General features: G+C 45.2%; 1 protein-coding gene across 3 annotated transcripts; it reads left to right on the top strand.

Moving 5' to 3' along the window:
* The first annotated feature begins 125 nt into the window (after positions 1–125).
* On the top strand, positions 126–26,241 carry RUFY4 (RUN and FYVE domain containing 4). Of its 3 annotated transcripts, XM_054972459.1 has the most exons (12): positions 126–202; positions 4,077–4,140; positions 5,161–5,267; positions 6,059–6,187; positions 9,192–9,298; positions 10,322–10,465; positions 11,352–11,415; positions 12,582–14,582; positions 19,247–19,353; positions 20,095–20,241; positions 20,799–20,930; positions 25,286–26,241. In XM_054972459.1, exons 2-12 carry the CDS (start codon positions 4,095–4,097, stop codon positions 25,392–25,394), a joined length of 3,093 nt encoding a protein of 1,030 aa, XP_054828434.1. In that variant the 5' UTR covers positions 126–202; positions 4,077–4,094; the 3' UTR covers positions 25,395–26,241. The 3 variants fall into 3 exon arrangements, with proteins under 3 accessions (XP_054828434.1, XP_054828435.1, XP_054828436.1); XM_054972460.1 differs by lacking the exons at positions 126–202; positions 4,077–4,140; positions 9,192–9,298 and having other exon boundaries at positions 5,187–5,267; XM_054972461.1 differs by lacking the exons at positions 126–202; positions 4,077–4,140; positions 5,161–5,267; positions 9,192–9,298; positions 10,322–10,465 and having other exon boundaries at positions 5,943–6,187.
* Positions 26,242–27,772: the final 1,531 nt, after the last annotated feature.

The raw sequence follows: 27,772 nt of genomic DNA, 5'->3' as shown, positions 1-27,772 counted from the left end.
GCCCCTCACAGATATGCAAATGTAGCATTGTCCTTCCTCTTGGGGGAGAGAAGCTGTGGCAGTCTCATGAGGAAAAGTACCCTGAGCCAAGCAAGGGTTTTTCCACAGAGATGCTTCCTGTTTTCAGTTTGCAGGAGCTGCTCAGGATGGTGGAGGAAGCAGTGCTTGCCAGTCTCATACTGCCAGGACTGAAAACATGCAGGTGAGTCTATAAGCAAAGTGGGGGTGGCTTTCCCTTTGGTCCCATGTGCTGATACAGTTGCTAACTACAGTGTAAGAGTGTGGTGGTAGATACTTGTACCTGGTATAAGTACAATGCATTCGTGTCATGTGATCTGAACTGAATTTGGCATGCAAAGAGGCGGCTTGCCTCAGTCCTGACTTCCAATCTATGCAGCTTTGCAGAGAATCCAAATGATTTCCCCAAACACACACAATTTATGCATTTCTGTACAAATAAATCCCAGGTCTTTTCTTTAAAGAAGTAGTTTGGAGAAGGAATTAAAAACCAGCATGGCTGCGTGCTTTCTCCTCCCTGCCAGGCTGCATGGGGACTGCATGTCATGGAAAGGGCTCCCTTAGAACTGAACTTTGATCAGGAGGAGTCGTCGTCAGTCATTGGCAGAGACAATACTTGGGCATTGCAAAAATGACCATTTTCAGGAAAGGCGGGGGGTGTCTTCATACTTTGTCTCTGGGAAGCAATGACTCCCATAGGAAAGAGGAAACTGCTTCTGTAAAGCTGCTCATGCATCAGTCTCAACTCCAAACCAGGAAAACCACCAGCCCTAGAAGCCCAAAGGCCAGCATTTCCCAGCACACAGCCAACAGCCAGCCTCTTGTTTCAGGTATGTGCTTCGGTTCTAGGTTACATAAAAAGACACCTGAGCAAAGCTAAGTTCTGGGGCCTTGTTCAAGGTGTGCAGAGAAACTGGAAGCTGTGCAAAGGAAATCAGGCGCCCCAAGCCGTATGAAAGCCAGCCTCATTCACCTGAGCCCATTCAAACTGCTCAGTACATACAAGTGGAACTCTGTAACTGTTCCTCAAGATTCTAATTTTTTAATATTAAACTTTGAAAGTGTTTGCAGAAACAAAACATTTGGGAAGTTTCTATGTGGTATGGTTTGCTTCATCATGGCACTTGCAGGCTAGAGGGGACCATGTAGAGGAAAGAGGAAATTGTCAGCCTAACTCAGGGTTAACAGATTAGATGAGTGTAAGAACCAAGAGCCTCTGTATGTTCAAGGCAGAGGAGCTATATTTAACTTCTATATCTGTAATACTATATTTAACTTCTATATTCTGTAATACTATATTTAACTTCTATATGCAAATAAATGTGAGTTAAGGCTTGCTTAATGCTGCACTAATGTTCATGCTAAGCGATTTGGGGAGGGTAACCCATAGCAGTTACTAGCATGACTATGGAGTTGCAAGCAAAAGAGCAGGTGGGGCAGTGTGGTGAATTGCTAGAAGGAGGCAGTCTTTTCCTTGTTAGGGTCACTTCCACACCAGCTGTTTGGCCTGGATCCTATGCTCAGGTGAAGCACTTCCACACAACATCATGGGGCTCTCATGCAAATTCTGGCTGATCTTTTCTAAACCTGCTTTACTGTGATCTCTTTGGAAAGATTGCAGCAAAGCTGGGGTGGTTGCTTTGTGGATGGATCTTTCCCAGTCTCACCCACAATAGCACCTGTGATCCCCCCCATACACACACACACACAAATCAGGGTCTTTTCAGAGGGTTTTTCCCCCCAATTCCTATAGCACATTGCTATAGACCTTAATCTCATTACATTTTTTAAGAAACTCAAAAAAACTTTTGGGTGGCAAGGGGAAATGGCCACCATGGAGTACTTGGGCCAGAAGCTCCATTTCCTCTGTGCTTAATTGGCAGCCACAACAGCAACAGAAAAGCCCAGCGAATTGTTGCCATGTGGAAGTCACCCTAGTATAGTTGTTGCTCCTACCAGGGTCACTGCTGCATGATCCTTCCTCCAGCAGCAGCACCTGTAGCAACCTCAGTGGTGCAAGTGGATGGCAGCTTTCTTCCTTTTCTGTTTTAAATAAATAAAATCACGGGATGCTTCCCACTTTCAATGCTGCTGGGAAATAAAGTAGAAAAGGCAGGGGGATTTTGCAGGATAGCAGAAGAGCCTCCTATACCCTTTCATAAAGAATCATGAAAATCAGACATGCCTCAGTTCACTGCTGCCTAAGATGAGAAATTGCAGAAGAACACAGCAGCTGCATTCTTCTAAGAAATAAGAAGGTTCTACTGAGAGAGAGATCAGAAAGGTTACAGAAGCAGTCATAGGTTGGGATTTTTTTGCATCCATTTTTTATGAGCCAAGTATGTGGTGGCTCTGGTTGAGGATTCCAAATTGCTCATCTAGCAACATTGACCTAATGCAATGGACTTGATAGGAGGTCTGGATGGAAGGAAATGCAGGAGAAGGACATTTGTGCATTGAGAAACACCAAGCAGTGGAAGACTGGAAAATGGAACAACGTGCTTGGAGGGGACAGCAAGAGTTGTGCAGGAGATGTGCAAGCCTACGGCTTGGCTGGGTGTTGGTACATAGGCTGGCTGGCTCCAGAAAGCGGCTACCATCTATAGTTTCAGGCATGGCAAATAATGCTTGGTGTGATTAGGCAAAGGAATGATTGCTTGTTCAGAGTCTTGGGGCTTTTCCAAGCAGGCAAAATAGCCCAGGTTTTTCCATTAATTAAGTTCTAAGTCATAATCTATTGTTAGTAGCATGATATCCTTTCTTCACATGCTGAATGGTATGAGTGATGTTTTAGTACAGGCAGGACTGTCTAGAACTACTCTGGGATCCGAGACAAAGATTTCTTTTGGGGCCACATTCCCCCCATCCAGATCCAACCCAAACATGATGAACCAGCTCTGTGAGCCGCAGGGGTAATCAGAGCCCCTGGAATTGTGTTCCCCAAGTCCCTCAGCAAACCTGGCTGCAGGTAGCCAACCATGCGCAAATACCACTAACTTCTCCCCGCAGCATTTTTTCAGAATAGGGGAAATCCATGTTCCATCACTGGGGATGAGAACAGGGGCATCCTTTAAAGAACTAAATTTTAAAAGGGGCAAAAAGGGTTCAGGAAAGGGCAATTGTGGCTATGGGAAGAAACAACCAGTTGCCTATATTCTCAGCTTTAAAGGAGGAGGTATACATGATGACTACTCCAGTGTTTGTTGTGGTGATCAAAATGCCAAATAGTTTATTTACATATTTTAAATTTTAACCCTCCCCAATGACCTAGGCAAATGTTAGATCTGCCTTTCATGAATTTGTCTAATCCTCTTTTGAAGCCAATGAAAACCCTCTGCCGATGTTTCATCCACATGCTTGCATAGGAAGAATATCAGAATTACACCTGCTGGCCTTGCCACTGCCCCTGCCCAAGGCACTAACACCAAAATCTCATAAACTGGTGCTTTTTTGTGATTCTATATCATGTTCCCAGGAAGCTCCCTAAGTGCCCTGACTTCACATGGCAGCAGGGCTTTTTTTCAGCAGGAACGCGGTGGAACGGAGTTCCGGAACCTCTTGAAAATGGTCACACGGCTGGTGGCCCCGCCCCCTGATCTCCAGACAGAGGGGAGTTTAGATTGCCTTCTGCGCTGCCAAGCGGCATGGAGGGCAATCTAAACTCCCCTTTGTCTGGAGATCAGGGGGTGGGGCCACCAGCCATGTGACCATTTTCTCCTAGGGCAACCCACTGAGTTCCACCACCTCTTTTCCCAGAAAAAAAGCTCTGCCTGGCAGCATTGGTGGCACTAAAAGACCTGCAGGGCTGTGCGAGAGAGTAACTGCATTGCCATTTCTCATGTTATCTATTGAGGGAAGACCAAAATATTAGGCATGATTGGTACATGTGTGTAGGTTGGTGCATGTGTGACACTGTGATTTACAATCCCATGTCAGATAAGAAAGAATTGTGTATGAAAGACAGACAAACCCAGAACAAGAATGAACAAAGAACAACAAGGGCAGTATAACAAGTGCTGTCATCCCATTCCCTTAATTAACACCCATTTCCTTTACAGGCAAAGTGAGGCAGCACCATGGCAAGTAACAGAGAGCTTCGTCGTGTGATCCAGGACTTAAAAAGTAAGTGCATGAAGGAACTCTCTGGCCTCTTGGTAGTTATAATACTGCCCAATTCTATAAGCAGTATTCAAGTTGGACTTTGAGGGTGGTCATGCCTCTAAAGTATCTGCTATGTTGTAATATGTTGTGTTATATTACGCAGATGTGCATAGCTAGTTTCAGTTTTACAAATCACTGCTGATAACAACAGAGTAGTCTCTTTCTCTGTCTTTCCTCTACCCGTAAGTCCAGCTAAAGTTTAAGATAGAGGAAGAACTTTATGCTGCATCAGCTCAGAGGTCTGCCTAGCCAAATACTGTCCATTTAGTACTGTCCTTGAGTACTCCAAGGTTCAAATCTCCAAGATTGCAAGCTGTGGTCTTTCCCAACCATGTTAAATGGGATCCTTTTTCTAGGGGACTGAACCTAGCACAATTTGCATGCAAAGCATTGGACTGGCATTCAGCATTGCTGCTTTAGAGGGGCTAGCATTATTCACAATAGCTTTGAGTTCAGATGTCAAGTAATTTAATCCATGTGAGGTTGAAGCTGTGTGTTACCAATAGGAAACAACTTGCCTCAAAGCCACATACAACAAACTAGGCTGCTGCAAACAGGGAATAAATGAAGTTCTGCTGCAAAATAAATGAAATTCATCTATTGAATTTTGTGTGTTGCTTGATAACATTTGCAAGTGATGCTTATGTAGCTAAGCTTCTTTGGTTGTATCAGCAGGAGCTGTCTACCAAACAGTGTTTTTCTCTACTGTATGTCAGCCAACCACCAAGAATTACTACATTACAATCTATTATAAAAGGGTTCCCAGTCAATGTATGGCAACTAGTGGGAAGGTGAGAGGTACAGGAACAAATACCAGAAGTGATGTTTTAGGATTATAATGATATCAAGATGATGTTCTAGGATTTGGCTCTGCCTGCAAATCTCTAGGAATTTCCCAACCCAGAATTGGCAACCTGAGAGTAAACTACGACAGAGATATTCCACGCCTTCATAAATATTTACATCCCTTTCTTAATCTAGGTACAGTGACTGATTTAAACAAGAACTACCAAGAGCAAGGGCTGCCGGTGACAGACGGGAGTTGGGAGCTGCATCAGTTCTGTGCCCAGCTGGAGTTTCTGCTGCAGGTAGATCAGTCCAAGGCCTTGGCTGCCAGTATGGCCCCTAAGGGGTGTGTTTGCCTGTCATAGTACATCGCAAATGTCACAGTTTGTGGGTGGTGCTTCCTGATTTGGTAACAAAGCATCTTTCACTTTTGAGCTCCTCTCCCTTGTGGCTGAGGTCAATCTGCATTCTCTGAAAAAGCAGGATGCTACTCAAGGGTTTTTTTTAAAACCTTTGTTGTAAGTGATTCAAACCCTGAAGTGAGAGCAACAGAGTTCAGCTATTAGAGCGGAGGAAGTAAATGGGGAACTGCAGGAAGGAGTTGGAATTCTTCCATGGGAGGGAACAGTGTTCTACACTCACTCAAAGGCTGTCTTGTGTGTATGCAAAGTGCCATCAAGTCACAGCTAACTTATTTATTGATTTCTTTTATACTCCACCTTTCTCCACAAGGGGACCGAAAGTGGTGGCTTATACCATCCTTGCCTCCTCTATTTTATCCTCACAACATTTATGGTTACCCTATAGGGTTTTCAACACAACAGATATTCAGAAGTAGTTTTCTATTACCTGCCTCTGCCAAAGGCTCTCTTGCTTATTAATAAATCGCTAAATATTCCAGGACTGGGGCCTGGCACAGAAAACAGGTTTCAAGGCCATGAGCCCTGGTTTAAATTAATCTCTGAATTAGCATCTATCCCTGTTCTTATAACCTAGACACCGACCAGCTGACAGCTGCAGCTCAATTCATCTTTTGTAAGCCCAAGTTAATTTTAATTCCTTACACTGCATGTTTTTCTTCCATGGGATTTAGTATGATCTGAAAGAGAAGAAAAGCCTCTTTGGGCAGAGGAAGGATTATTGGGACTTCCTATGCTTGGTCCTGACAAAGCTGCATAGTGGTGCACATGCAGGGGTGCAACACATCATTTCCCTTGATAAGGTAAGGTAGATTTTTATATTATAATTCAGCAGAGCGTGGAGGATGTTACACATGTAGGTTAGTGGAGAGAGGTGCTGTATGACTGGTATGCTGCCAAGATTAGATTAATCTCAACAAGGAAATTAGCTCTTAGGTATTATTTAAAAACATGTGCCTTACTTTGCCTCTTCACACATACTTTCTGTACAGGAGTTCATTGTATACTTTCCTCTAAAAACCTTTTAAAGTAGTAAAGAGTCCAGTAACACCTTTAAGACTAACCAACTTTATTGTAGCATAAGCTTTCGAGAACCACAGTTTCTGTGGTGGACAAAGCCATGCTGGTTAGGAATACAGAAGACCTTTTGTGTCAGCGTATGCCAAGTATGCAAATACTTCAGGGAATAAGAATATGTATTCTTCTTTAGAAAAGAGTCTGTACACTGTTGTCCCTTCTCATTTCACTCTGAGAAGAACATGAAAACGCTAAGCATATTAAAAAGTTTGTTAAACTGAATTCTAAAATACAGTAGTTTTGACAAGGCTTTTTTTGCCTTGAATCAAGTTGGTTTAAATCACTATAAAGAGGTGTGGTTGTGGTAGATGAGGGGCAGATAACAGATAGGGCAGGACAGTTTTATGAGGATTGTCCAGCTATGAGGTGACACTGAGTCTGGAAAACCTCTTATCGTGTAGGATAGGTTTGGTTTTACAAGCGGGAGTAAATACAGGCATCACTTTTATATATTGGCTTAGCAGGTTTTGGCAGGCTTTGACCTTTTTGATACCCAGGGGGGGGGCTGAAAAGGAGCTGCCACTTCTATGTATGGATGTATGTGGCTGAGTGTAGCAGGGAGGGAAGATGAGATGCTCAGGATTTGTGTGTTTCAAATAGGTTAGCAAACCTTCCACATTTCTTTTCTAAGGGGCAAATAAAGCTGATTTGATTAAAAATGCATTGCCTTGGTTCCTGCCCTTGAGCTGGCTGCAGGCTCACACTTCACAAACACATTGCTAGGATGCCCTGTGTCCTTGCAGCAGCCAAGAGAAGGGTGGGTGAGAAATCAGGAGGTGGTGGTGCACTTCCCAAAGGATGTCTCCAAACGCCACTTACTAAGGGGTTGGGGAAGTTATCAGGAAGTTCAGCTGAGAAGGGTGGATCTCCTTCACCCAAAAGAACTGCTTCTGTCCCAGCCTTTGAAAAGGGCTGTCTCTCTCTTGCGTTCTCAAAGGCTGTTTGCCTGAGTGGAGAATGAGAGTAGCCTGCTGGGGTGCTGGGAGGAACCATCATAGTAGTGATTTGTGATGTATGACGGACGTGGTGTCCTGAATACTGAACAGTGTCCTGCAATGTCTTCTTGGGCCTGCTGACTCTTAATGACAGAATTCATTTCTTTAGCTGATGAACTCACATGTAGTAGCTCTCTGCTTGCTGGGATTTGTTTGTTCCTCTTTTAATCTCACCTTGTAAAACAAAATTTCCCACCACTGGCTGCCAGTGACTGAGCTCCTTATGCATTTGATGAAGTAGGTGCTTACCTGTGAGGGCACATGCCACCCAGAATGTGTCAGCTTTTCAAGCGCAACAGGGCTCTTTCTTGCTGAAGTGCTGTTGATGCAAACATAATCAAAGCCAAGGCCAGGGCGCCTCCTGACTCTGTGAGTGTGTTTGCAGAGCATCAGAGGGCCTAACATTACATATCTACTCATTACATTATGTACCCCCTGCATACTGTCAAGCAGGCGGTCTCCTGTTGCAACTTAGATTCTCAGGTGTGTGGGAGCGTGATTCCGATCAGAACCATTCTGCATGGAGAGAAGGAGCTTAAGCCTTCCCCCATGTACCATTTTCCTGAAATGGCCTCAGGTATCTGTTTTTCCTACATCGGGGAACTTATATGTACGGATGAGCTGCATGCATAACAATGAGCTACACAGAATGGGACAAATAGTACTCCCCAAGCCCATTTCATGTTTAGAAAACAGTGCAGAGAGCATCAAGCCCCCTCTTCCCATGCACTGCAGTTCTGATCTGATTTGGGCCCTGCACACCAGCGAATCTAGGTTCCAGCATGGAACTCGCAGTGCACATCTGCTTGACAGTACCTAGGGCAGACCCGTAAATGGTTTAACATGTAGTTAGGCTCAACCCAGTTTCTTACATGCTGGGTCTCTTCTCCCTTACCTCCATTCTGTGGGGTACATCCAGAGCTGGTGCCAACTCTCCAGCTCCCACCAAGCACTTTCTTCATTGAAACATCTTCATCTGGGAATACTTGCAACTTTCAGCCTTCAGCCCTTTCCTGATTGAAGGTCAGCCCTTTTGTTAGGCAGGGTGAGGCAGACTGCCCCAAGCAATGGAACTGGAATGGGGCGGGTTGGGTTGGAAGGTATGCGGATGATCTAGTTCATTCCCTTTTTTTAAAACTGCTGCAAGGATCACTGTTAAAATTTTCTGCATCAGACACCAAAATTTTGTTAGTTGACTCTGACATAGACCAGCTCACCATTTCCCCAGGTCATCACATCTGATACCTCTTGGCTTGACCATGCAAAAAAAGTTATTTATAATGCATTTTCTGTAAGCTGGAGCTGGCAGTTACCAACATGGGACTCCAGTGCCTTTACCAGCTGTATATAAGAGTACAGTTTCTCACAACAGAAGGCAGTGAGAAAGAATTACACTTCTTCCTTTTGTGTGACTAAATAAAGGACAGGACTCCTGTCCTGTGAGTCAGGCTATCATAGCCCTGTGAGAAGGCAGCACCATAACCAAAGGAAACTGCAAGGTGTTACTTTATTTCAGAACTCTATGAGAAACACAGGTTTGGAGGGGTAGGACAAGGGCACAGCTAATAAAGAATATCTCCATTGGTAGCAAGTTGGGAGTAAAGCATAGGAAGCTAGACAGAAACTGTCTGCTATGCCCGGTGAACTGGAAATGGAGGTGAATGAGTTTTGTAGGACAGAAAGCAATTTTAGAGGGTTTTTTGCTTTTCAAAGTGTGAATTTTTTTTCCTGGCAGCTGAAAACAGCCGTGGGGAAGGGCCGTGCATTCATTCGTTATTGCCTGGTCCATAAGCAGCTGGCTGAGACATTGCAGCTTTGCTTCTTGGAGACAACGGTCACCAGGTAAAGGTGCTTTAAGGTGAGGGAGAGATGAAATAGTCTAGCTGAAAGAGAACAAGCTAGAGAAGGTTGTGAGTCTAGAATCTTGGTGCAAGCAGTTTCAGGTGGGCAGCTGTGTTGGTCTGCAGTAGAACAGCAAGATATGATGAAGAAAGTTTGACTCTTAAAAGCTTATATCCTGGAAATCTTCTTGGTCTTTATGGTGCTACTGGACTCTAATCTTATGATCCAAAGCAGAACAGTAAAAAAAAAGTATGAAAAATGAAATATGAGCCTGAGCTAGGAGGTGTTAGGTCATTTCCTAGCACAGTGCTAGGTTAGGTGACAGAAAAGGAAAAATATTCTGGGAACCCTTGCAAACCATTTAAACACTGTTGTATCCTCCCTGCACTGCCTAAATTCTGAAGCCTCCCACCATAGTGCTACCAACTTACCCATCCTGCCTTTCTCAGTTGCCTTTTAACAGAGTCACCATCTTTTCCTAACAACAACAACAACATTCAATTTATATACCACCCTTCAGGACAACTTAATGGCCATTCAGAGTGGTTTACAAAGTATGTCATTATCCTCACAACAATCACCCTGTGAGGTGGGTAGGGCTGAAAGAGCTCCGGAGAGCTGTGACTGACCCAAGGTCACCCAGCTGCCTTCAGGCGGAGAAATGAGGGATCAAACCTGGTTCTCCAGATTAGAGTCCCGCACTCTTAACCAGTACACTAAATTGGCTCTCTCCTGGGAAAAAAAGGAAGCCCCTTGCTTTACCTAAAGCTATCCACTTGACAGATAAGGGTTGTTGTGATATTGCTGCCCCAGTAATCTGCAATGTCTAGTTAGGACAGCATTTTCACTGCATGGAGATATGGTAGAGATACATGGTGAATTAGCACATTCATATCCCTGTAGCTTCCAGCTGCCCAGCAAGACAGGTGGGTCCTAGTTAGTGACATCTATATGGATCTAGTGGCATGTATGGAGGTGAACATTACAAGGGATTTAGCACCACCTTCATTTTGCTCATTGCAGTGAATGGTACTATGCACGCAGCCCCTTCCTGGACCAAGAACTGTGGCTGGACATCTTGGGCTCTCTCTATGAACTGGATGGCATTGCTTTCCATCTGGCACTCTGCAGAGCAGACCTGGATGCCACATGGCCTATGGTCGTAGGGTAAGCATCAGAAGACAAAACTTTTCCCATATATGGGGAAGGGCAGATGAAAATACAACTTCTTTATATTGACATTTTTGAGAATAGGGTAGTGCAAGGGTCGGTGCAGATTTTGCATTTTCTCTGTGGAAGGCATCCTCCCTGCACCATATGGCTGCCACTGAAAATATATTTTGTAGAAACATATGGACTTGCTTTATATTGAAACAGACCATTGGTGTATCAAGGTTAGTATTTTCTAATCTGATGTGCAGTGGCTCTCTAGTGACTGTCCAGGGAGGTCTTTTACATCAACTGTTACCTGATCTTTTTAACTAGAGATCTCAAGAATTGATCCAATTGGTCCTTCTGCATGCAAAGCAGATGCTATACCACAAAGCCATGGACCCACCCCTTTGTAAATCAGTCATCCTGGAAACTTGTACTACAGATAGGGCTTTTCAGCTATTTTGTGACCTAAGGCACAATAAGTTTTTGTTCTTAGTGGGGATGCACTCACACTATAGCTTACCCATCTCTTCCGTCTTTCCGTTTCTTCCTCTCCTTTAGTGCCCTTTTAGCATTTGGGATGATCTGTGCACCATCTCAACAAGTTCTCCTTCCAAGCCTCTGCAGCCTCCGCATCCCTGTGGAGCATTTGGTACATAGCATCCCATACCCTCTAGCCCTCTCTTTCCTTTTATACCTCTCATTTATTGCTCCCAACCATCGCCACAGACTTTGCAAGGATATTGCCTTGCCCAGGTATCTACATCTCTTCCCACAGAAATTGAATCCAGATAGTTTGTCTTGACCACCACAGGAAGCTCATGAAATAAACAGGAGGGCAACGGAAGGCAGGTGTCCCTGGCATCCCTTGTAGGACCATAACTTTTGTCTCTTTTAGGATTTTGCCAGACTATCCCAAGCCAGCCGCTGTGCACAGCCAGGTGAAGAAGGCGTCCTCCCAGGTACATAATCCTCACTTCTTGGCTCACCGCCACCCTCTGTGCAACAAGATATTTGCCAGCAATGTTTTTTGCCAGCAATATTTTTGAGTACCAGCGTATCCTGAGGTTTACTTTCCCATTCCTTAAAACAAATCCAGAGCCTGAGCCCATCTGCACTACCACCCCAGCACTGGAGGGCTGTGGTTCTACAACTGTAGCCTCTGTGTATCCATCTCAAAGTGTTGCTGCCCCTTCCAGTCCACATCTGTAATTAAGTGACTCCCCATTCCCATGAGATGACTGGGGAAGATCAGAACCTTGACTGTGGAGGATAATAGCTTTAGATCTGACACAATTATGTCCAAAACACAGTACTCCAAGCCTATAGCATTGACTGCCCATTCTATGCCATAGTGAAGGTTGCTGTAACTTATCAGTGGCAGTTACAACATACTCAGGTATTGGACGCAGGTAGAAACATCCTCATAAGCTCTTTTGTAGATGATAGTGCAGCTAGTGCCTTTCCTAATAATCAGATGGGAGCTAGAACTCAAGGACATTCAATGAAGCCAGTGGGCAGTAGATTCAGGACACACAAAAGGAAATATTTTACACAAGTGATTAAGAAGTGAAATTCACTGCCAGAGGATGTAGTGATGGGCATGGTCACAAATTAGATTCATGAAGGATAGGTCTGTCAGTGGATATTAGCCATGACCTCCACATTCAATGTTAGTATTCCTCTGAATGCCAGTGCAAGGAGGCAACATCAGAGGAAGGCAGCCTCCATAGCAACTGGTTGGCCGCTGTACAAAACAGGATCCTGGACTAAATGGACCACTGGCCTGATCCAGCAAGGCTCCTTTCTTACATTAGGAGAAAGAAACATGTTTGTTATGGGGGTGCTTCTGAATTATCCCATTAATTGCTTTACAAATGTATGTCTCTTCTCACGTATGGTTCTACAGAACTATATTTATTAGTTTCCAATCAGTCAAATACTAGGTTGTTCTTCAATATCACATTCATTTTTTTCATTCATATCTGTTTATGGGCATTGTTACGTTTTCCAAAGCTAATACTTGTGCATAGCATGTGCCAATTCTGGCATCAACTCTTCCTCTCATTATTGGTAATCCTCCAGGGTGACAGCACACTATACCAAGTATGTTTTTTCTTGACCATAGGTTGGCAACTCAAATAGAGATCATGAGAGCCATAAAGAAGTAAGAGAAGATGATGGGAATCCTCCAGGAATAAAGGAGCACTATGTCATTCAGTCCACTGCTGATAGCCTATTCAAGCCTGGACTGGAACATTCAGTGGAAAAATGGATTGGAGTCTGGAGAAGAAGAAAGAACAGTCTGCTTCAGATGAGTTCCCTCCTAAAACTGAGTCCTTTTATGGAAAGAGATGCCCCGCATTCTATCAACGAGAAACCTGTGGAAGGGCAAAGGGCAAAGGTTGAAAAGGAGCAGCCAGACAATGTCTCTTCTACCAAGGAACTGGAGCCCCTGCTACCAGAACACTGTCTTTGCAGAAAGACAACGAGACCACCTCAGGGGACCACTGAAGTTGTCAGCCAGTGCAAACAAAAGGACTTGGGAATACTGATGTGGGAGCTTGGGGCTTTACAACAGAAGATGTCCCAGCAACAAGAGGAGAGCACACACACGAGACAAGCCCTTTCTGAGGAAAACTGGGCTCTGAAAGAAGATCTGGCAAAACTTGAAACACAACACAGAGAGAAGATGGAGGAGCAGGAAAAACAGCAGCAGGAATTGGCAAAGGCCATAGGAGCCCTCAGAGAGGCGGAACATAAGATTGCTAATCTGTCCGGTGACTGCCAGGAGGCCTGGGCCAAGAAAGATGCTGCTGAGAGGTCTCTGGAGGAGGCAGAACGACTGCTGAGTTCTCAGGAAGTAGAAAGGAGAAAGCACCTGGCGGATATTGAGGCTCAAGAGTTGAGGAGTCAGCTACTGACATCTCGATGTCAAGGGCTGCAGGAGAAACTGAAGGCATGTGAAGAGAGTTTGAAGAAATGGGAAGCTCAGGCAGTGGCCCTGCAAAGCCCACATGGCCATCTGGAAACAACTGAGGAGCATCTACAAGAGGTGACTTGCAGACTAGCAGAAAGGGAAGAACATTCATCTGTGCTTGAGAAAGAACTCCTAAGGGAGAAGTTAGGGAGAAGCCTTGGTGAGATAGAGACCCTGGAGAGGGAGAAGGAGAGACTTATGGAAACTCTGGTCTCTCAGAAACAGAGTTTGGTGTTTTCAAAACTAGAAATTAAGGATCTTCAGAAGGAGCTATCAGCATCTCAAGAGCTTGTTGTAACCCTTCAGAGTTCTTTGAAGGAGCAGGAAAAGGCCTTGAGGAAAAGGGAAGAAGTAGCTCAGAGCTTGCAAGGACACTTAAATAACCAATTAGCTGAGTTACAGAAGGCCCTGGGGAAAAACACTAGACTGAAAGGGGAGTTGGAGGAAATGGCCCACAAGAACTCTGAAATGGAAGCACAAGATAGCGAGAAGCAAGTCAGATGGGAAAGAAATTTGCATGAACTGAGTAGCCGACTGGGAACTTTAGAAAAGGAGGTGGCCAAGCTGCAAGGGGAGAAGCAGAATCTCCAAGGTGCATTAAGACAAGCCCTTGAAGAAAAAGAGGCCTTGGAAAAGCAAGTTCAGAGCACTGCTGCCTCCATGGAGACACGTACCCAGGAGGCCACACTGCTGAGAAACGAATTGGAGGAGCTGACTGTCACCAGCCAAACACTACAGAAAGTTTTGAAGGAGAAAAATGAAACTATGGTCTCAGACCTAAAACAAGAGTGTCTGAAGTTTAGAAACCAAGTGGAACAATTGGAGCTTGAGAAAATGCAAACTATTAACATAGCAGAGATGCTGAGCGCAGAGTTGAAACAATGTTGGGAGTTACCAACAGAAGATGTTACTCAGCAGAAGGCATCGCTGGCTCCTTTGATCACTGAGCTGCATCTAACATCTGAGACCAGAAGTAAGGAAGTCAAGGGCCTTGCCAATGAGAGGAGCGTTATAGAAAGAAACAGCCATGGATTAGCAAAGTCACCGCAGGCAGAAAAAGGAGTGCTTCAGGTGGATGTACTTCAAGGCTGGGAAACAGCTGTCAAGGAGGACACCAGCACTAAGTGCAAAATGGAAATCCACGGGAAGGTAAGAGCCTGTTTTTCTACATGCAATACTTCAGAGGTAGCCAATAGCTGGAAAAGGGTATGATTGATCTTGAACATATATGGAGACCTGGCATCCTTTTGCTGTATTGAGGGGATAACTAGGACAAGTCTATAACACAACCCCAAACCAGAAGAGACTCATATCCTCTCCACAGGAGCCCTGGGCATTGTGGTTTAGTGAGGGTACCATAGAGATAATGCAGATCATTTGACAATAATCTGGTATATTCTGGAACTGGATAGAGAAAGATCACCTAATTCTCTTCACTAGGGAAAGGAGCCTATTTTGGAAGAAAGAAAGAATAGCTTAGTATTTATATAGGGCTTTCTGCATTCAAAGTACTTCAGATATGATCTTGCCATACTCCTTACAAAAACCCAGTAACAGAGACCAGTACTATTATCCCTGTATTGTGGATGAGCTAAGTCTTAAAGCAGGTAGCTAATAACTACATGCTGAGTTTATGACAAAGGCAAGATGTGAGCTCTCAGAGCACAGCTGATTCACATGGTCATCACCCTAGCTCTCGAAGCAGGCCCGTACCACTGTGAAGGGAGGATTCTGAGAATCAAGCTCTGGGATACAGTATTCGTTTGCATCAGGATTAGAGGCAAAAATAGTAAGAGAAGAATGTGCCATTACATCACAGCTAGAGATGGGCACAAATCGAATTACTGCCCAAAAAAACGCACGAACTAGGCCGGTTCTATGAACTGGTCTACTGGTTCGTTTGGGTCGTAAAGGGGCAGTTTAAATGGCTATTCCCCCAATGTCAATATAAACTTTTCCTGTGGCTTGCAAGCAGCAGGATCTCCCCTACCACCTGCCAGCTGATAATTTAAAGGGACCTGCTGCTTGCAAACCTCAGCCCCCAGCCCCCCACACTTACCTTGCCCTGCGGGCCCACGGCATCCTCCCCCTCCTCCCGCAAGGGGCAGGAAGGCCATTTTTGGCCTCTTTCGCCACTGCATGGGCCTGCAGGATGGCAGAGATTTCGGCAATTTAAAGGGCCCTGCTGCTTGCAAGCAGCAGGTCCCTTTAAACTATTAGCTGGCAGGCGGTGAGGGGGGATCTCCCCCTGCCGCCTGCCAGCTGATAGTTTAAAGAGACCTGCCGCTTGCAAGGCAGGAAAGGGCCCTTCAAACTGTCAAATGCTCCTTTCCCTGTTGCTGCTAAGCGGCCAAGAAGGGGCATTTAAACCCCACGAACCACAAACTGGTTCGTAAACTGGCCCCAATTCGTGCCAGTTCGTGGTTCCTGGTTCATGAAAACCCACGAACCTCATGGTTCGAGTTTTTTGTGGTTCATGCCCATCTCTGATCACAACCAACTCATGACGTCCCTGACCAACAGGTGTTCAAGGCAAGAGATGAGCAGAGGTGGTTTGCCATTTCCTTCCTCCATGTAGCAACCCCAGTCTTCCATTAGTGATCTCTCATCCAAGTACTGACTGTGGCCAAACCTGCTTAGCTCCCAAGCCCTGACAAGCTTGGGTCAAACTGGGCTTTTCAGGCTGTTAGAGTAATAAGGGAGCACATAATTCAACTTTAAAGTCAATTTCACATATTTTCTAATTAGAATGCAAAAATTTAACTTTAAAATTTGAGTTTCAAATTCCAGATTTTAAATTGTGAATTTCGGTGGAATCCAGTTTTTGCTGTTGATCACAAATTTTAGCCAAGGGGGTTCTAATGTTCAAAGTTCAGTGACAAAGCTTGAGCTTCAATGTCTAAAATGTGCCATTTGAAACAAAAATGTTGATTTTTTAAAAAAAAAATTAAATGCCTCAATTTTAATTTTCATACAGCTTTAGCATTATTAAGGACTGAGTTCATAGCATTCAAATCAAAATATTGCCTATGAAAGCTCATGGTCAGTCTTGGTAGTTGGCACAAATATATACAAATGTATTCTTAACAGCTTTGAGATGACATGGAAACATTCCTGTATTCCCATCTGTATTTTAGGGAACTGTAGATTACTTAAGCAGAATATATTGTGCCAATTAAAATGTTCCATCATCTTACTGTAGAAACTTAATCAGGTAGTCCTCGCAATGGGGGAAATAAGCAGCGTGGGATCCCGCAAATGTCTATACTGGGGCCAGCACTGTTTAACATTTATAAATAATCTATAATCAGGTGACTAGTGGATGACAGTCAATTATTCAGGATAGTGAAGACCTAAGCAGATTGCAAAACGCTTCTAGTAAGCCTCTCAGAACTGGATGAATGACCAAAAAACAATGCAAATGGTGTGTGACTGTATAATGATGTACAGCATGACAAAAAAAATCTCCTATTCAGAGCCTGAATGTTTATTACATATATTGCCTAGAGCACCGGAACTGGAGGAGTGCCAGAAGCAGGGCTGGCACGCCCATTGAGGCAGGTCCGGCCCCTACCTTGAGCGCTGAGGCGCCGAAGGGGGCGCTGGGGGCAGGGGCGCGCACCGCAGAGCTGGTAGTGGCAGCGGCGGCTGAGCAGGAGGGATGGGAAGCCGTTCGCGCACCGCCCCAGCCACCTGCTGCGCCTGGCCCACAGCTGCTGCAGCCTGCCAGCCCTCCCACCCCATGCTGCTGTTGCCGCCAACACACACCCCAGGTAGGGTACAACAGCCGTGGGCCAGGCGCAGCAGGCATCCGGGGCAGCATGCAGAACAACGGAGCAGGAGGGCTGGGAGGACGCATGTGCACCTCCCCAGCCACCCACCGTGCCCGACTGGGAGCGCGGGCAGCCTCTGTGCGCTGTCCCAGCCGCCCGCCGGCCAATGGGGCTGGCTTGCTGCGTGATGTTATCACACACAGTGACATCATCATGCAGTCCGGGCATGTGCATGCGCGGGGGCAGCCTTGGGCGCCAGAAACCCTGGCACCACCCGTGGCCAGAGGAGGCTTGCTCATGGCAGGCCCTGGCATCCACCACCTGCCTGCAGGACCAGCACAGCCCTCCTGGATAGCCTCTCCTGTGACATCTTCTCCCACCTGTGCCTTAAGGATGCTGCTGGAGAACAGAGTGGGCAGCACCCCAGGCAGGCACTGTTGGCTGTTGTGTGCAGGAGAGGATTGGCCATTATGTCTCAGTGGGCTCATGACCACCCTAGCCCTGGGCGAGGTGGGACTCACCACTGCCACTGCAAGCCAACAGCCTTGGTTTTGTGTTAAGCAGATAGGCAGGAGCTTCCACTGCCCTGAGCCAGCAGCCCTAACATCATACAAGCCAGGCAGGGGCCACTACAAGCCAGAGGCCCTCGCTTTCCACCCATTCTTCTCTCCTCCCACCATTGGGAGGGTGCCCTTCTGGCCTCCCACAGTCCACTCCTGGTTGTGAGGACCAAGGACAGCTACTCCTGGGAAGGCAGCAGAGGAAGAATAGGAGAATGATCAGAAGAGGAGAACTTGCAAAGAGGAGGAAGTGGTGGCAACGATGTCAGAAGGCACTGCCAGCATGGGTCTTTAGTGAGCCGCCAGCACACAGCCCAGTACGGCACCCATCACTTCCCAAGAGTCCTCCCCCATGAGTCCTCCCCCCCGTCCCACCCAGGCCAGTGACTTCACCTCCTCACCCAGGCTTGGGCCAGCTATGACTCCTATCCTCCTTCCTCTCAAGGTTTCTTCCCCTCTGCCAGGGGCTTATGCCCCTGGGGTGACTGCTCCCCAGCTCTTTCCTTCCTTTCCGCCCACATTTCTCAGTCTGCCTTAGCTGTCCTATTGCTCTTCTCCTTGTCCCAGGACTGAGAAGGGGAGGGGGGATGACGGCCTTGGTTTTTTTTCTCTCACCCCCCATTTATCCTTCTGTCTTCTCAGGCCTTTGGCCCATGGGACTGGAAAGCACCCCTTTGTCCCCATGTTTCTTTCTATTGAATGGGGAGGAGCCCAGGGTACCAAAAAAACCTTGGTCCTGCCCTGCCAATCTTCACATACACACAGATGAAGTCTGATCTAGCAGCGAACAAACTAGGAAAGGAATCTTGAGGGTCATGATGGATAGCTCAATGAAAATGTCAACTAATCATGTAGCCATGGTGTAAAAGGGCAAGTTCTATACTAGGGATTATTAGGAAAATGTCTGAAAATAAACCAGCCAGCAACATTATGCCTTGGTATAGATCTCTGCTATGGCCACAGCTGAAATGCTGTGTACAATTCTGGTTGCCTCATCTCAGAAAGGGCATTGTGTAGTTTGACAAGGCACAGAATAGGTCAAGGAAAATATGTCTGTCAACAGTTACTAACCAAGACAGCAAAGTGGCAGGGGAGGGATATTGCTTTTGAATCCTGCTTTTTCGCTTCCCGCTGTGGGAAACTGGTTGCTGGACTAATGGACCTTGGGTCTGATCCAGCTGAGTTCTTACGTTCTTTTGCTGAGCAGGGTTTGAAATACTGCTGAAGGTAGAAGTATAGGACAGTGAGGTGTTGCAGGGGAAAGATATGAAGTGTTCTGGGCAGCTATAGGCTGTAGAGCATTTTCTGAAGGGATTCTATCCTAATCATTACATTTTTGTTCACCTGAAACCCCTGCACACTCCTAGCCCTCTGTGACTTCTCCCACATTTGCTCCTGATTAGGAGAGAGTCTGGTCTCTCTCTCTCTCTCTCTAAGCCACGAATCAGCTGTGCCTTTTTCTTTCCCTGACTTCCTTCAGCATCTGACTAGCCACCTGGACGAAATGAGGGATGGGGTACAGAAGGCAAAGCAAATGCTAGTGGCCAAGGAGAAAGAGACGAAATACCTCACACAGCAGCTGAGCTGGTAAGTGCAGGAGCCTCCTTACTTTAAATTCACCAAGAGGATTTGAGTTAACAGCCACTCCATCACCTATCCTGTGCTCTTGTTTGTATTATTTCCTAAAAGATCACATTATTATTAATGATTATGCTATTATTTCCTTCATGGTAGTATACGTTGCCCCCTCCCCCCTTTTACTTTTATAACAACTCTGTGAGGCATTGTCATGTGAGAGGTATTGTCATAGGTACAGAATGTCAGGGAATGTTGGTGAAAGGAAGGGCACTTGCTAGTTGATTCTTGGCCATATATATTTCCTGTATGACCAGATGTAATTAGGCAAGTCCTGATGCATGTACAGGAAGCATTGTGATGAGCAACAGGGATCACATAGTTCTAAGAGAAACTCAGGGCCAAGCTACAAGTGACGAATGACACTTGAACGGCAAGTGGATTGAGTGGAGGGCAAGTGAACAGGGAGAAATACCCTTGCTGTTCAAGTGTCATTCGTCACTTGTAGCTTTGCCCTCAGAGGTCAAAAATGTCTCACAGAATAAACTGCTCAATAATTTCCTTTTACTAGAGTAGTTGTGGAAGTGAAGTAGGAAGAGGGAGTATTTCCTAACAGCGAATTCTCAGCCCTTCCCTGAACTGCAGTTCCTCAGAATTTTTGAAGGAAGCTGTGATAATTAAAATTATATAAACCAGAACTAGCTCTGTAATGTTGATAAAACTTCAAAAAAAATTCCTCTTTCTGCTGCTTAGGTCTCAACAGGACAAGCATCAGGTGCAACAGCTGCTGAAGAAAATGCAACAAGAATTGCAGGAAAAGGAAAAGAAATACCAAGGGGAGCTGTCAGAAAAAGGGGAACTCATCTGCAGCTTGAAGGGAAGGCTGGTGGAGCTACTGCGGTGAATAAAGGGAGCCCAAGGGGAGGTGGGGGAAAGAAGAGCATCTTTCTGTACTGGGGTCTTTGAAAATGTGGTGCTTGGAGAACACAAAAACCAATGCCCACTAAGTAAGGGAGAGCCCAGCAAGAGCCACACATTTCTAATTGGCCCCTCAGCCCCAACCCACATCTTCTCTGCTATTCCCCTGTCACAGGCTCCTCAGATTTGTATCAAGTTATTGCTGGCCTGAAGCTGTAGAGCTGTTCTATTGAAAGATGCAGCAGAATTAGGTATACATTTGATCAACTTTCTGACTAGCCACTGAGAAAATAAAAAATGGTTAGGAAAGATTTACATTAGCCATTCATTCGTTTTTAATTAATGGATTTAAATCCTACCACGTCCTGAATCAATACAAAGATTGTGGCTAGACTGGGGTGCTTTTCATATTTCTGGGATCCCATGAGGAAGGAGGAGACTCAGCTTTATTTCAGGCTAGTCCACCATAACTCTCTGTTAAGCAAAAAAAGAGAATGCCGATTGATGAGTTGCTCTCTATTTCCCCTCGTCTTCCTCAGAGAGAAGGATGTCCTCTGGCAGAAGACTGAAGGCATCACCTCCTCGACTGCATGTTCAGCTCCTCAGATCTCAGGGACGTGTGCTCGCTGCAAAAAAGATTTCAGGCTCACATCACGCCGATACCAGTGCAGGTGATATGGCCAGTAGTTTGGTTGTCAGAGGGAAAAACTGAAAAGGGCTGGTGCCTTTATGAAAACAAGAGCGGAGGTGTGGCAGAATGCCCCACTAAACCATAAACATTGGTCCATTCAGCCCTCCGAGATATCTAGTCACCCGGTGTTTGCACCTGATGACATGCTGCTTTCCCGGCTCATCCAGCCCTCAGAGGGGTTTCCTTCTTTTGCTTCTCCTTTGGTACTCTGCCACCTACTGATTGTTTTAGAAATGACCAGCCATGAGGATCAGTTCTCCCAGCTTCCTGTCCCATGTTGCTATTTTAAGGCTCTGCCTGGTGCTTGCATTTCCCACTACCCAGTGAGTGGTTACCACAGGGACCCATTACTGCATTGCACACTCCTGGGGAAACCGCAGTTTAGTAACCTCTCTTGTCCTGGGGCCTGCTTTAAATAGCATATTTGAATAGTGGAGATCTATGTGATATGGTGAACAACTACCAGCAGTGGGTTTTTTTTGTTATAAAAAAAATGCTGGTACAATAAAGGCCTGCAGAAAATGTAACAGATCAGCCAATAATCTCTGTTGCGCTCGCTGATGGTACCATCATTGGGCATGGCAGAATATGCCACTATTGGGTATGACACTGTACCAGCACATACCAACATAAAGAAAGCCCTGACTACCAGCATTCAAATCAGTAAAGATTTTTTTAAGTAAAAAGTCTATACATATACTCCCTGTTAGTAGCAGATTGAGCAAGAAATACAAAAGAAAGATGCAAACACGCAGTTTCCCCTGTCCCTCACATGCCCTAGCTGATCTTATTCTAAGGCAGGCTCTTTAACTTATAAGATACAATTTCCTAAAAGCTTTCATATTACCTTGGAGTCTTTATTGAGGCATCCAATCCCTTTATCTGCTCCATGTGCCAATGGCAGCTATCAAGAAGGAGCTCTGGTCTGAGAATCATAAAACTAAAATGTTGGAAGGGGCCTAAAGGCCATCCAGTCCAATCTCCTTGCACAATGCAGGATAACTTACATCATCCCTGATAAATAATCATACAAACTTCCAATTAAACACAATCAAAGAGGGAGAACCCACTCAATCACTGGACCTCCCTCGTTGTAAAAAAAACAAAAAACCTACCTGATTTCTTCCCACCTATTAATTTAAACCCATTATTATGAAGCCTATCCTCCACCACCAATAGGAACAGCTCCTTACCCTCCTTAAAATGACAACCTTTCACATGCTTTAAAAGAGTGATCATATCCCCCTCAACCTCTTCTTTTCCAGGCTGAACATTCCCAGTTCCCTCAGCTTCTCTTTGTAGGGCTTAGGCTCCAAATGTCCAGTCATCCTCCAAACCCCTAATCATCCCAATAATTTGCCTCTGAGAAGCATGTCTATGCCTCATGCCAATACTGGAGCCAAGGGGCTTGAACTCTTATCTCAGAGGCGGGTCTAGCAGGGCAAGGGGCAGAACTATACAGGAATAGATCCAGAGGAGTTAGCCATGTTAGTCTGTAGTAGCAAAATAGTAAAGAGTCCAGTAGCACCTTTAAGACTAACCAACTTTATTGTAGCATAAGCTTTCAAGAACCACAGCTCTCTTCATCAGATGCATCTGACGAAGAGAGCTGTGGTTCTCAAAAGCTTATGCTACAATAAAGTTGGTTAGTCTTAAAAGTGCTGGACACTTTACTATTTAACCATATAGGAATTAATTGGTATCCCCAAAACATAGGTTAGCAAAGAACCAGGCAAGTCCCTCAGTGTATTGGTTTTTAGATTTCTTTCCTACTCAGTCTTAACAGTTTAATGCATCCATTTCTCATTTTATCATAACATTATCTTGTAGGTTAGCCTGGCAAGCATTTAATAGTGAATTCCCAAACTTCCTACCCAGTGAGCATCACAGCTAAGGAGGATTTTAAGCTGGTTGTCAGACGCCCATACCTGACACTCTCAGTTGTTACTCCTACAGCTGAGACCTAAAGGCACCTGCCCCGCCCCCCATAAACAACAGCTGCAGAAAAGGGAAGTCTTCACTCGAAATAAGATGCTGTGGTTTTCACAAGTTGTAAGAGTGGTAAGAGCTGGTGGCAAAAGATCAGTGGCAAAAGTAAGAAACGTCTCACCAAATAAAAACTGAGCACTTTTTTGTTTTCAGTGGCCACGATTGTTTTGCTTGTTCATATTTTATGACCAAAAGCAAAAAAGGATAAAAGGAACAGGAAGCCCTTCTGCTGCTTGCAGAGGTGTATGAAATGGAAGGCGGGTACTAGTGAGGCCCTTGTTAATACAATCTCACACACTCTTGTGTGAATCTGTGGGTGCACAGAAAATGCACAAAATTCAGTTTCCTGAGAATTTCTGCTTCATTTTATAAAAACAACTTCTCTAGCTTATACAGCTATGAAGATATGCTTAAAAGTGTGTAGCTAACAGCAGCTGAAATCTTAGGAGTCAGATAAGAGGCTAAGTAAGATTTCAGATGATTGGGGGCAAAGCTTTGCTGCTCCTACCCAAGACGAACTGCCAGCATAAATTAAACAAAACAGTAAAAATGTGGAATAAAATATGCAAATAAAAAGTATGCAGAAGCAGCATGATTTGCACAGGTCTCATATTTCAGCTTCTCCTGACATGGATTTGGATCCTTCTCACTAGCATTTCTTTTGATCCAAGGCCATGCAAATGTGAATTGCAATTTCCTCTCCTGCTTGAGGGGACATATCAGGCTGCCATAAAGGGGAGGGGGGAATCATATTGCAAGCCATGGAATTTAAATGACTCAGGCACAGAATTGTACCAACAACCAGGCAATTCACATCAATAAGCTGGTTGCTACAGCGTTTGTTCATGGGATCAAGGTGTAAATCTCACAGCAGAGTGAGTTGGTTCCAGATTAATCAAGAGCTCTTTTTACTCTGATTCCTAATTCAGGATAACTGACAGTGCAATCTTAAGCAGAGATAACCGTTCTAAATCCATTGACTTCAATAGATTTAGAAGGTTGTAGCTAATTATACTTAGGATGGCACTATATATGACTTTGATCCAAAAGGCATGCAAAGAAGCTGCACACACAGTTGAGGTTGTTCTGTCATTTTGATCCAGCTTCAACAGGCGATGGTGCAATCTGCTTTCAAAACACATCAGTTTTGACAGTTGTAGGAAATGTCTGAAAACTGAGCAGGCAAGAAGTTAGTTGCTACAGCATTGCATATGTTCTGCTTTGTAGTGGAGGATGGGAGAGGCCTGTTTCTCCACCTGATTTGACTGCACCCAACTTGACTCCATGCATGTGCACTTCACAACAGACCAATCTGGGCCTCAAACAGGCTTGATAAGGCTCGTTTGGGGCCCAAATTGGCCTGCTGCAAAGCATGGGAGTGATCTCAGGGCACCACAATGATATCACTACCAGGAGTGATGTCATCGCACTGCCCCATGAGCATGCCCGGGAGGCTTGTTCCCCCCTTCCCCCCCCCGCTGACCAGGTGAGTGGGGGGGCAAAGGGTGGGAGTGGGGGATCCCCTGCCACCACTGCCCCCCCACCAGGGGCCTGGGATCCCTAGCCTGGCCTGGCACCATCACCCTACAACTGGGCCCCGCCTGGCTCTGGTAGCTGGAAATCAGTTGTAATTCCAGGTGATCTCCAAGCCCCACCTGGATGTTGGCAATCCTAACCACACAGCTAATAATAACAACAACTTTGTGGTTATATGCCACTCTTCACGACAAATTAATGCCACACTCAGAGCAGTTAACAAGTTGGTGTCATTATTATCCTCACAATAATTACCCTGTGAGGTGGGTAGAGCTGAGAGAGCTCTGAGAAAGTTGTGACTGACCCATGGTCACCCAGCTGACTTCAAGTGGAGGAGTGGGAAATCAACCCGTTCTCCAGATTAGAGTCCTGCTGCTCTTAACCACTGCACCAAACTGGCACCAATACCAGCTGGACCAGGCACAGCACCAACACTTGCCACCACACAACTAAAGGCTTGGTGCAGGGACCATGCAAGTGGGCCAGCCTTGTGACGGCCACTGCACAAGTGGGTGAGGTATGGCAGGGTCACTCGTCACTCTGCAACTGAGCCAGGCCCAGCACTGTCTACTATGCAACTGGGTCAGGCCAGGTCTGGGGCTGGCTTCAGTGACTGTGCAACTGAGCCACAGATAGCATGGCAGCAACACCAGCCACCACACAACTGAGCCAGGGCCAGCACAGCACCCACATCAGTTAATTGCATAGTCAGGGTTGCCCGGTCCCCTATGGCCAATCCGGGATGATTCTGTAACTTGTTTCAGATCAGATGGCTAAATCAGTAACAAAGTGGTTTCTGTCTCTCTGCAGGTTATGCCACAGCACTGTGTGCCATGCTTGCTCAGTGAGCAGTGGACACAGGGAACGCTGCTGCCTTCTGTGCTATCAGAAGAAAAATGACCAAGGCACTGGACCATAGGTTGTAAAGCTGTCATGTTCCCTCACATGTGACTCATCCAGTAAACAGCCTCTTCCCCAAAATGCCACTTGAGATTTGGCTCCATTTGGGGCAGGCATGTTTGCAGGTAAATCAAGAAGGACACATGGCAAGAATCAGGAATGTGGCAATGATAATAAGAAACCAGTTAAAAATTAAATTGAAATCAAGGATAATCCTCCTGAATATCAAGGACAAATGAGTGGCACTCTTTCTCAGGCCAAACACTACTAATTAAAAGTCTGTTTTTAGCTGACATTTCTATGAGCAATGTAGTCAGCCTCCCAGATGCTGCCCAAATCCATGGCCTCTCAATGGCTTTTTAGCCCCTATATTTCTCAGACCTCATTTAAGAGACCGTCTGCACTGACAGACATAATACCACCACTTGGCTAGGAAAAGCGTAAATTGCAAAGGACAACTGGAACAACTGGGGAAGCAGGCATATATATAGATTTGGCAAAGACTGAGTGTAAATGAGAACAACTTCATAAGATCCCACCTATTCTCTCCCATGCATGTTTATCAGCAGGAGCCATAGCAGGAAAGGAGAGAATTTTTTCCAGTCAATATTTGCTCACACCCACTTGCTAAGCTAGCCCATGGAAGCCCATGTTGCACCCTATAAGCCTAGCAAAAACTTGGTGTGAACTTAGAAGATTAGGGGGTGGGATAAGGGAAGGGAACAGTTTTGGCAGCTGTTACCTACCAGTTCCTACATTTTTATTGTTAAGAACTGGAAAAATATTGTAAAACTGGGCTGTCATAATTTAATCATGTAATTGCTGTGAAAAATGATGAAATGGTTATTTATCAGAAGGATATTTATGAAAATAAATATATGGATATGAATGAAAATCATTTATTTAGCTTTTGTTTGGTTCTTTCACTTTGGAGGGGTTTTTTTTGTTGGTAAAATAAAACTTTTAAAAGTCCTTTTGTTTTTTCATCTAGCACATTAGCCAAGAAAGCTATGGTAGTCTTCTATTTTTGATACTTTTTTGCTGCTGCAAATGATGTAATTTGTAAAATGTAATTTAGCCAATTTAGGGGAAGGATGATGGCTCACACTGATTATTGAACAGGTAATGTAGCATTGCAGACCAAGGCTTACTGTTCTGACCATGTTCAAGGGAGATACAGAATCAAACAGAAAAACTGAAGCATAAGTTTAACCAGATCTTAGTTCACTCAACCAAATAAATTTAAACGCTTTAAGGGGGAGAGCGTACGTTAGGTGGAGGTAAAATTCTTCCTCCTGCTGACATAGTCTTGGGCTAGCAAACTACATCTCAGGATGCAGCCAGCATTATCTGGTGGATTGGACTAGGATCTGGAAGATGCAGGCTGAAATCCCCACTCTGCCACAGAGCCCACTGGGTGACGCTGGGCAGTCACTCTCTCTTGGCTTAACCTGCCTACACAGGGTTGGTCTGATGGGAATACAGTGAAGAAACTGTACACTATTGTACAATTGTACACTCTGTAGAGGAAGGGCTGGATAAAAATGTGCTAAAAGGGTAAATATCTCTTGGCTCCTGTCCCATTAAATTCCAGTAGTTTTGCCTGTTTGGCCTAGTTGTATATATGATGGTGATCTACAAGAATGCCCTGCTACACCAAGGTGGTCCTGCCAAGTTGCTCATTTAAAGTCTTTAAAATACATCTATGATTTATATTCAAATCCTTTACACAAAAATGAATAGTCATCTTCAGGCTTATCTAAATTACTTGATCATGAGTCTGTGCTTAAAATACCTGATCTGCTGGCCCCATTAGGTAACTCACATCACATCTGCCCGACCGATAGAAAACCTAAGTCCTGATACAGGAACAGTGACCTTGTCAGTTCTCCTGTCTTAAACAAATCTTCTCTTTTTATTCTTTACATTATAATTCAGTTTCATGTGTCACTACAATGTAGATTTAAAGAGAAAGCAGAGAGGTGCACAATGGCACAAATCTCTTCAATAAATACAGGGGAAGGATCTCAACTAGAGGCCCTAATATGGTGCCTGCTGACGCTTTTCCTGCTGCCTGCCAAGTGTTTTAGAAAGTGTGTGGGGCCAAGTGGGGCTCTTGCCCTAGATGACTTCTGATTGGTCACTGGAGATCTGATTGGCTGTGCAAATTAAAATAATTTATCTGTGGCAGCTCCCATCACTCGGTTTGCTGGTTCGCAGTGGGGGCAGGGGATTCTCTGCTCCCAGCCTCTGCCCCCCCCCCTGCCACCACTCACCTAGCTGTCAGGGGGGAAAGGCATGGAAACGGGCCTCCTGGGGCATGCTCCCAGTGCACCGTAATGATGTCACTTCCTGGAGTGATGTCATCGCACAGGCTGCAGGAGTGCTCCCGCACTT

Source organism: Eublepharis macularius, chromosome 2 (genome assembly GCF_028583425.1).
Source record: "Eublepharis macularius isolate TG4126 chromosome 2, MPM_Emac_v1.0, whole genome shotgun sequence".
NCBI classification, from domain to species: Eukaryota; Metazoa; Chordata; class Lepidosauria; order Squamata; family Eublepharidae; genus Eublepharis; species Eublepharis macularius.
Note: the sequence above shows the minus strand (reverse complement) of the source record. Positions and strands in the feature narration are given on the sequence as shown.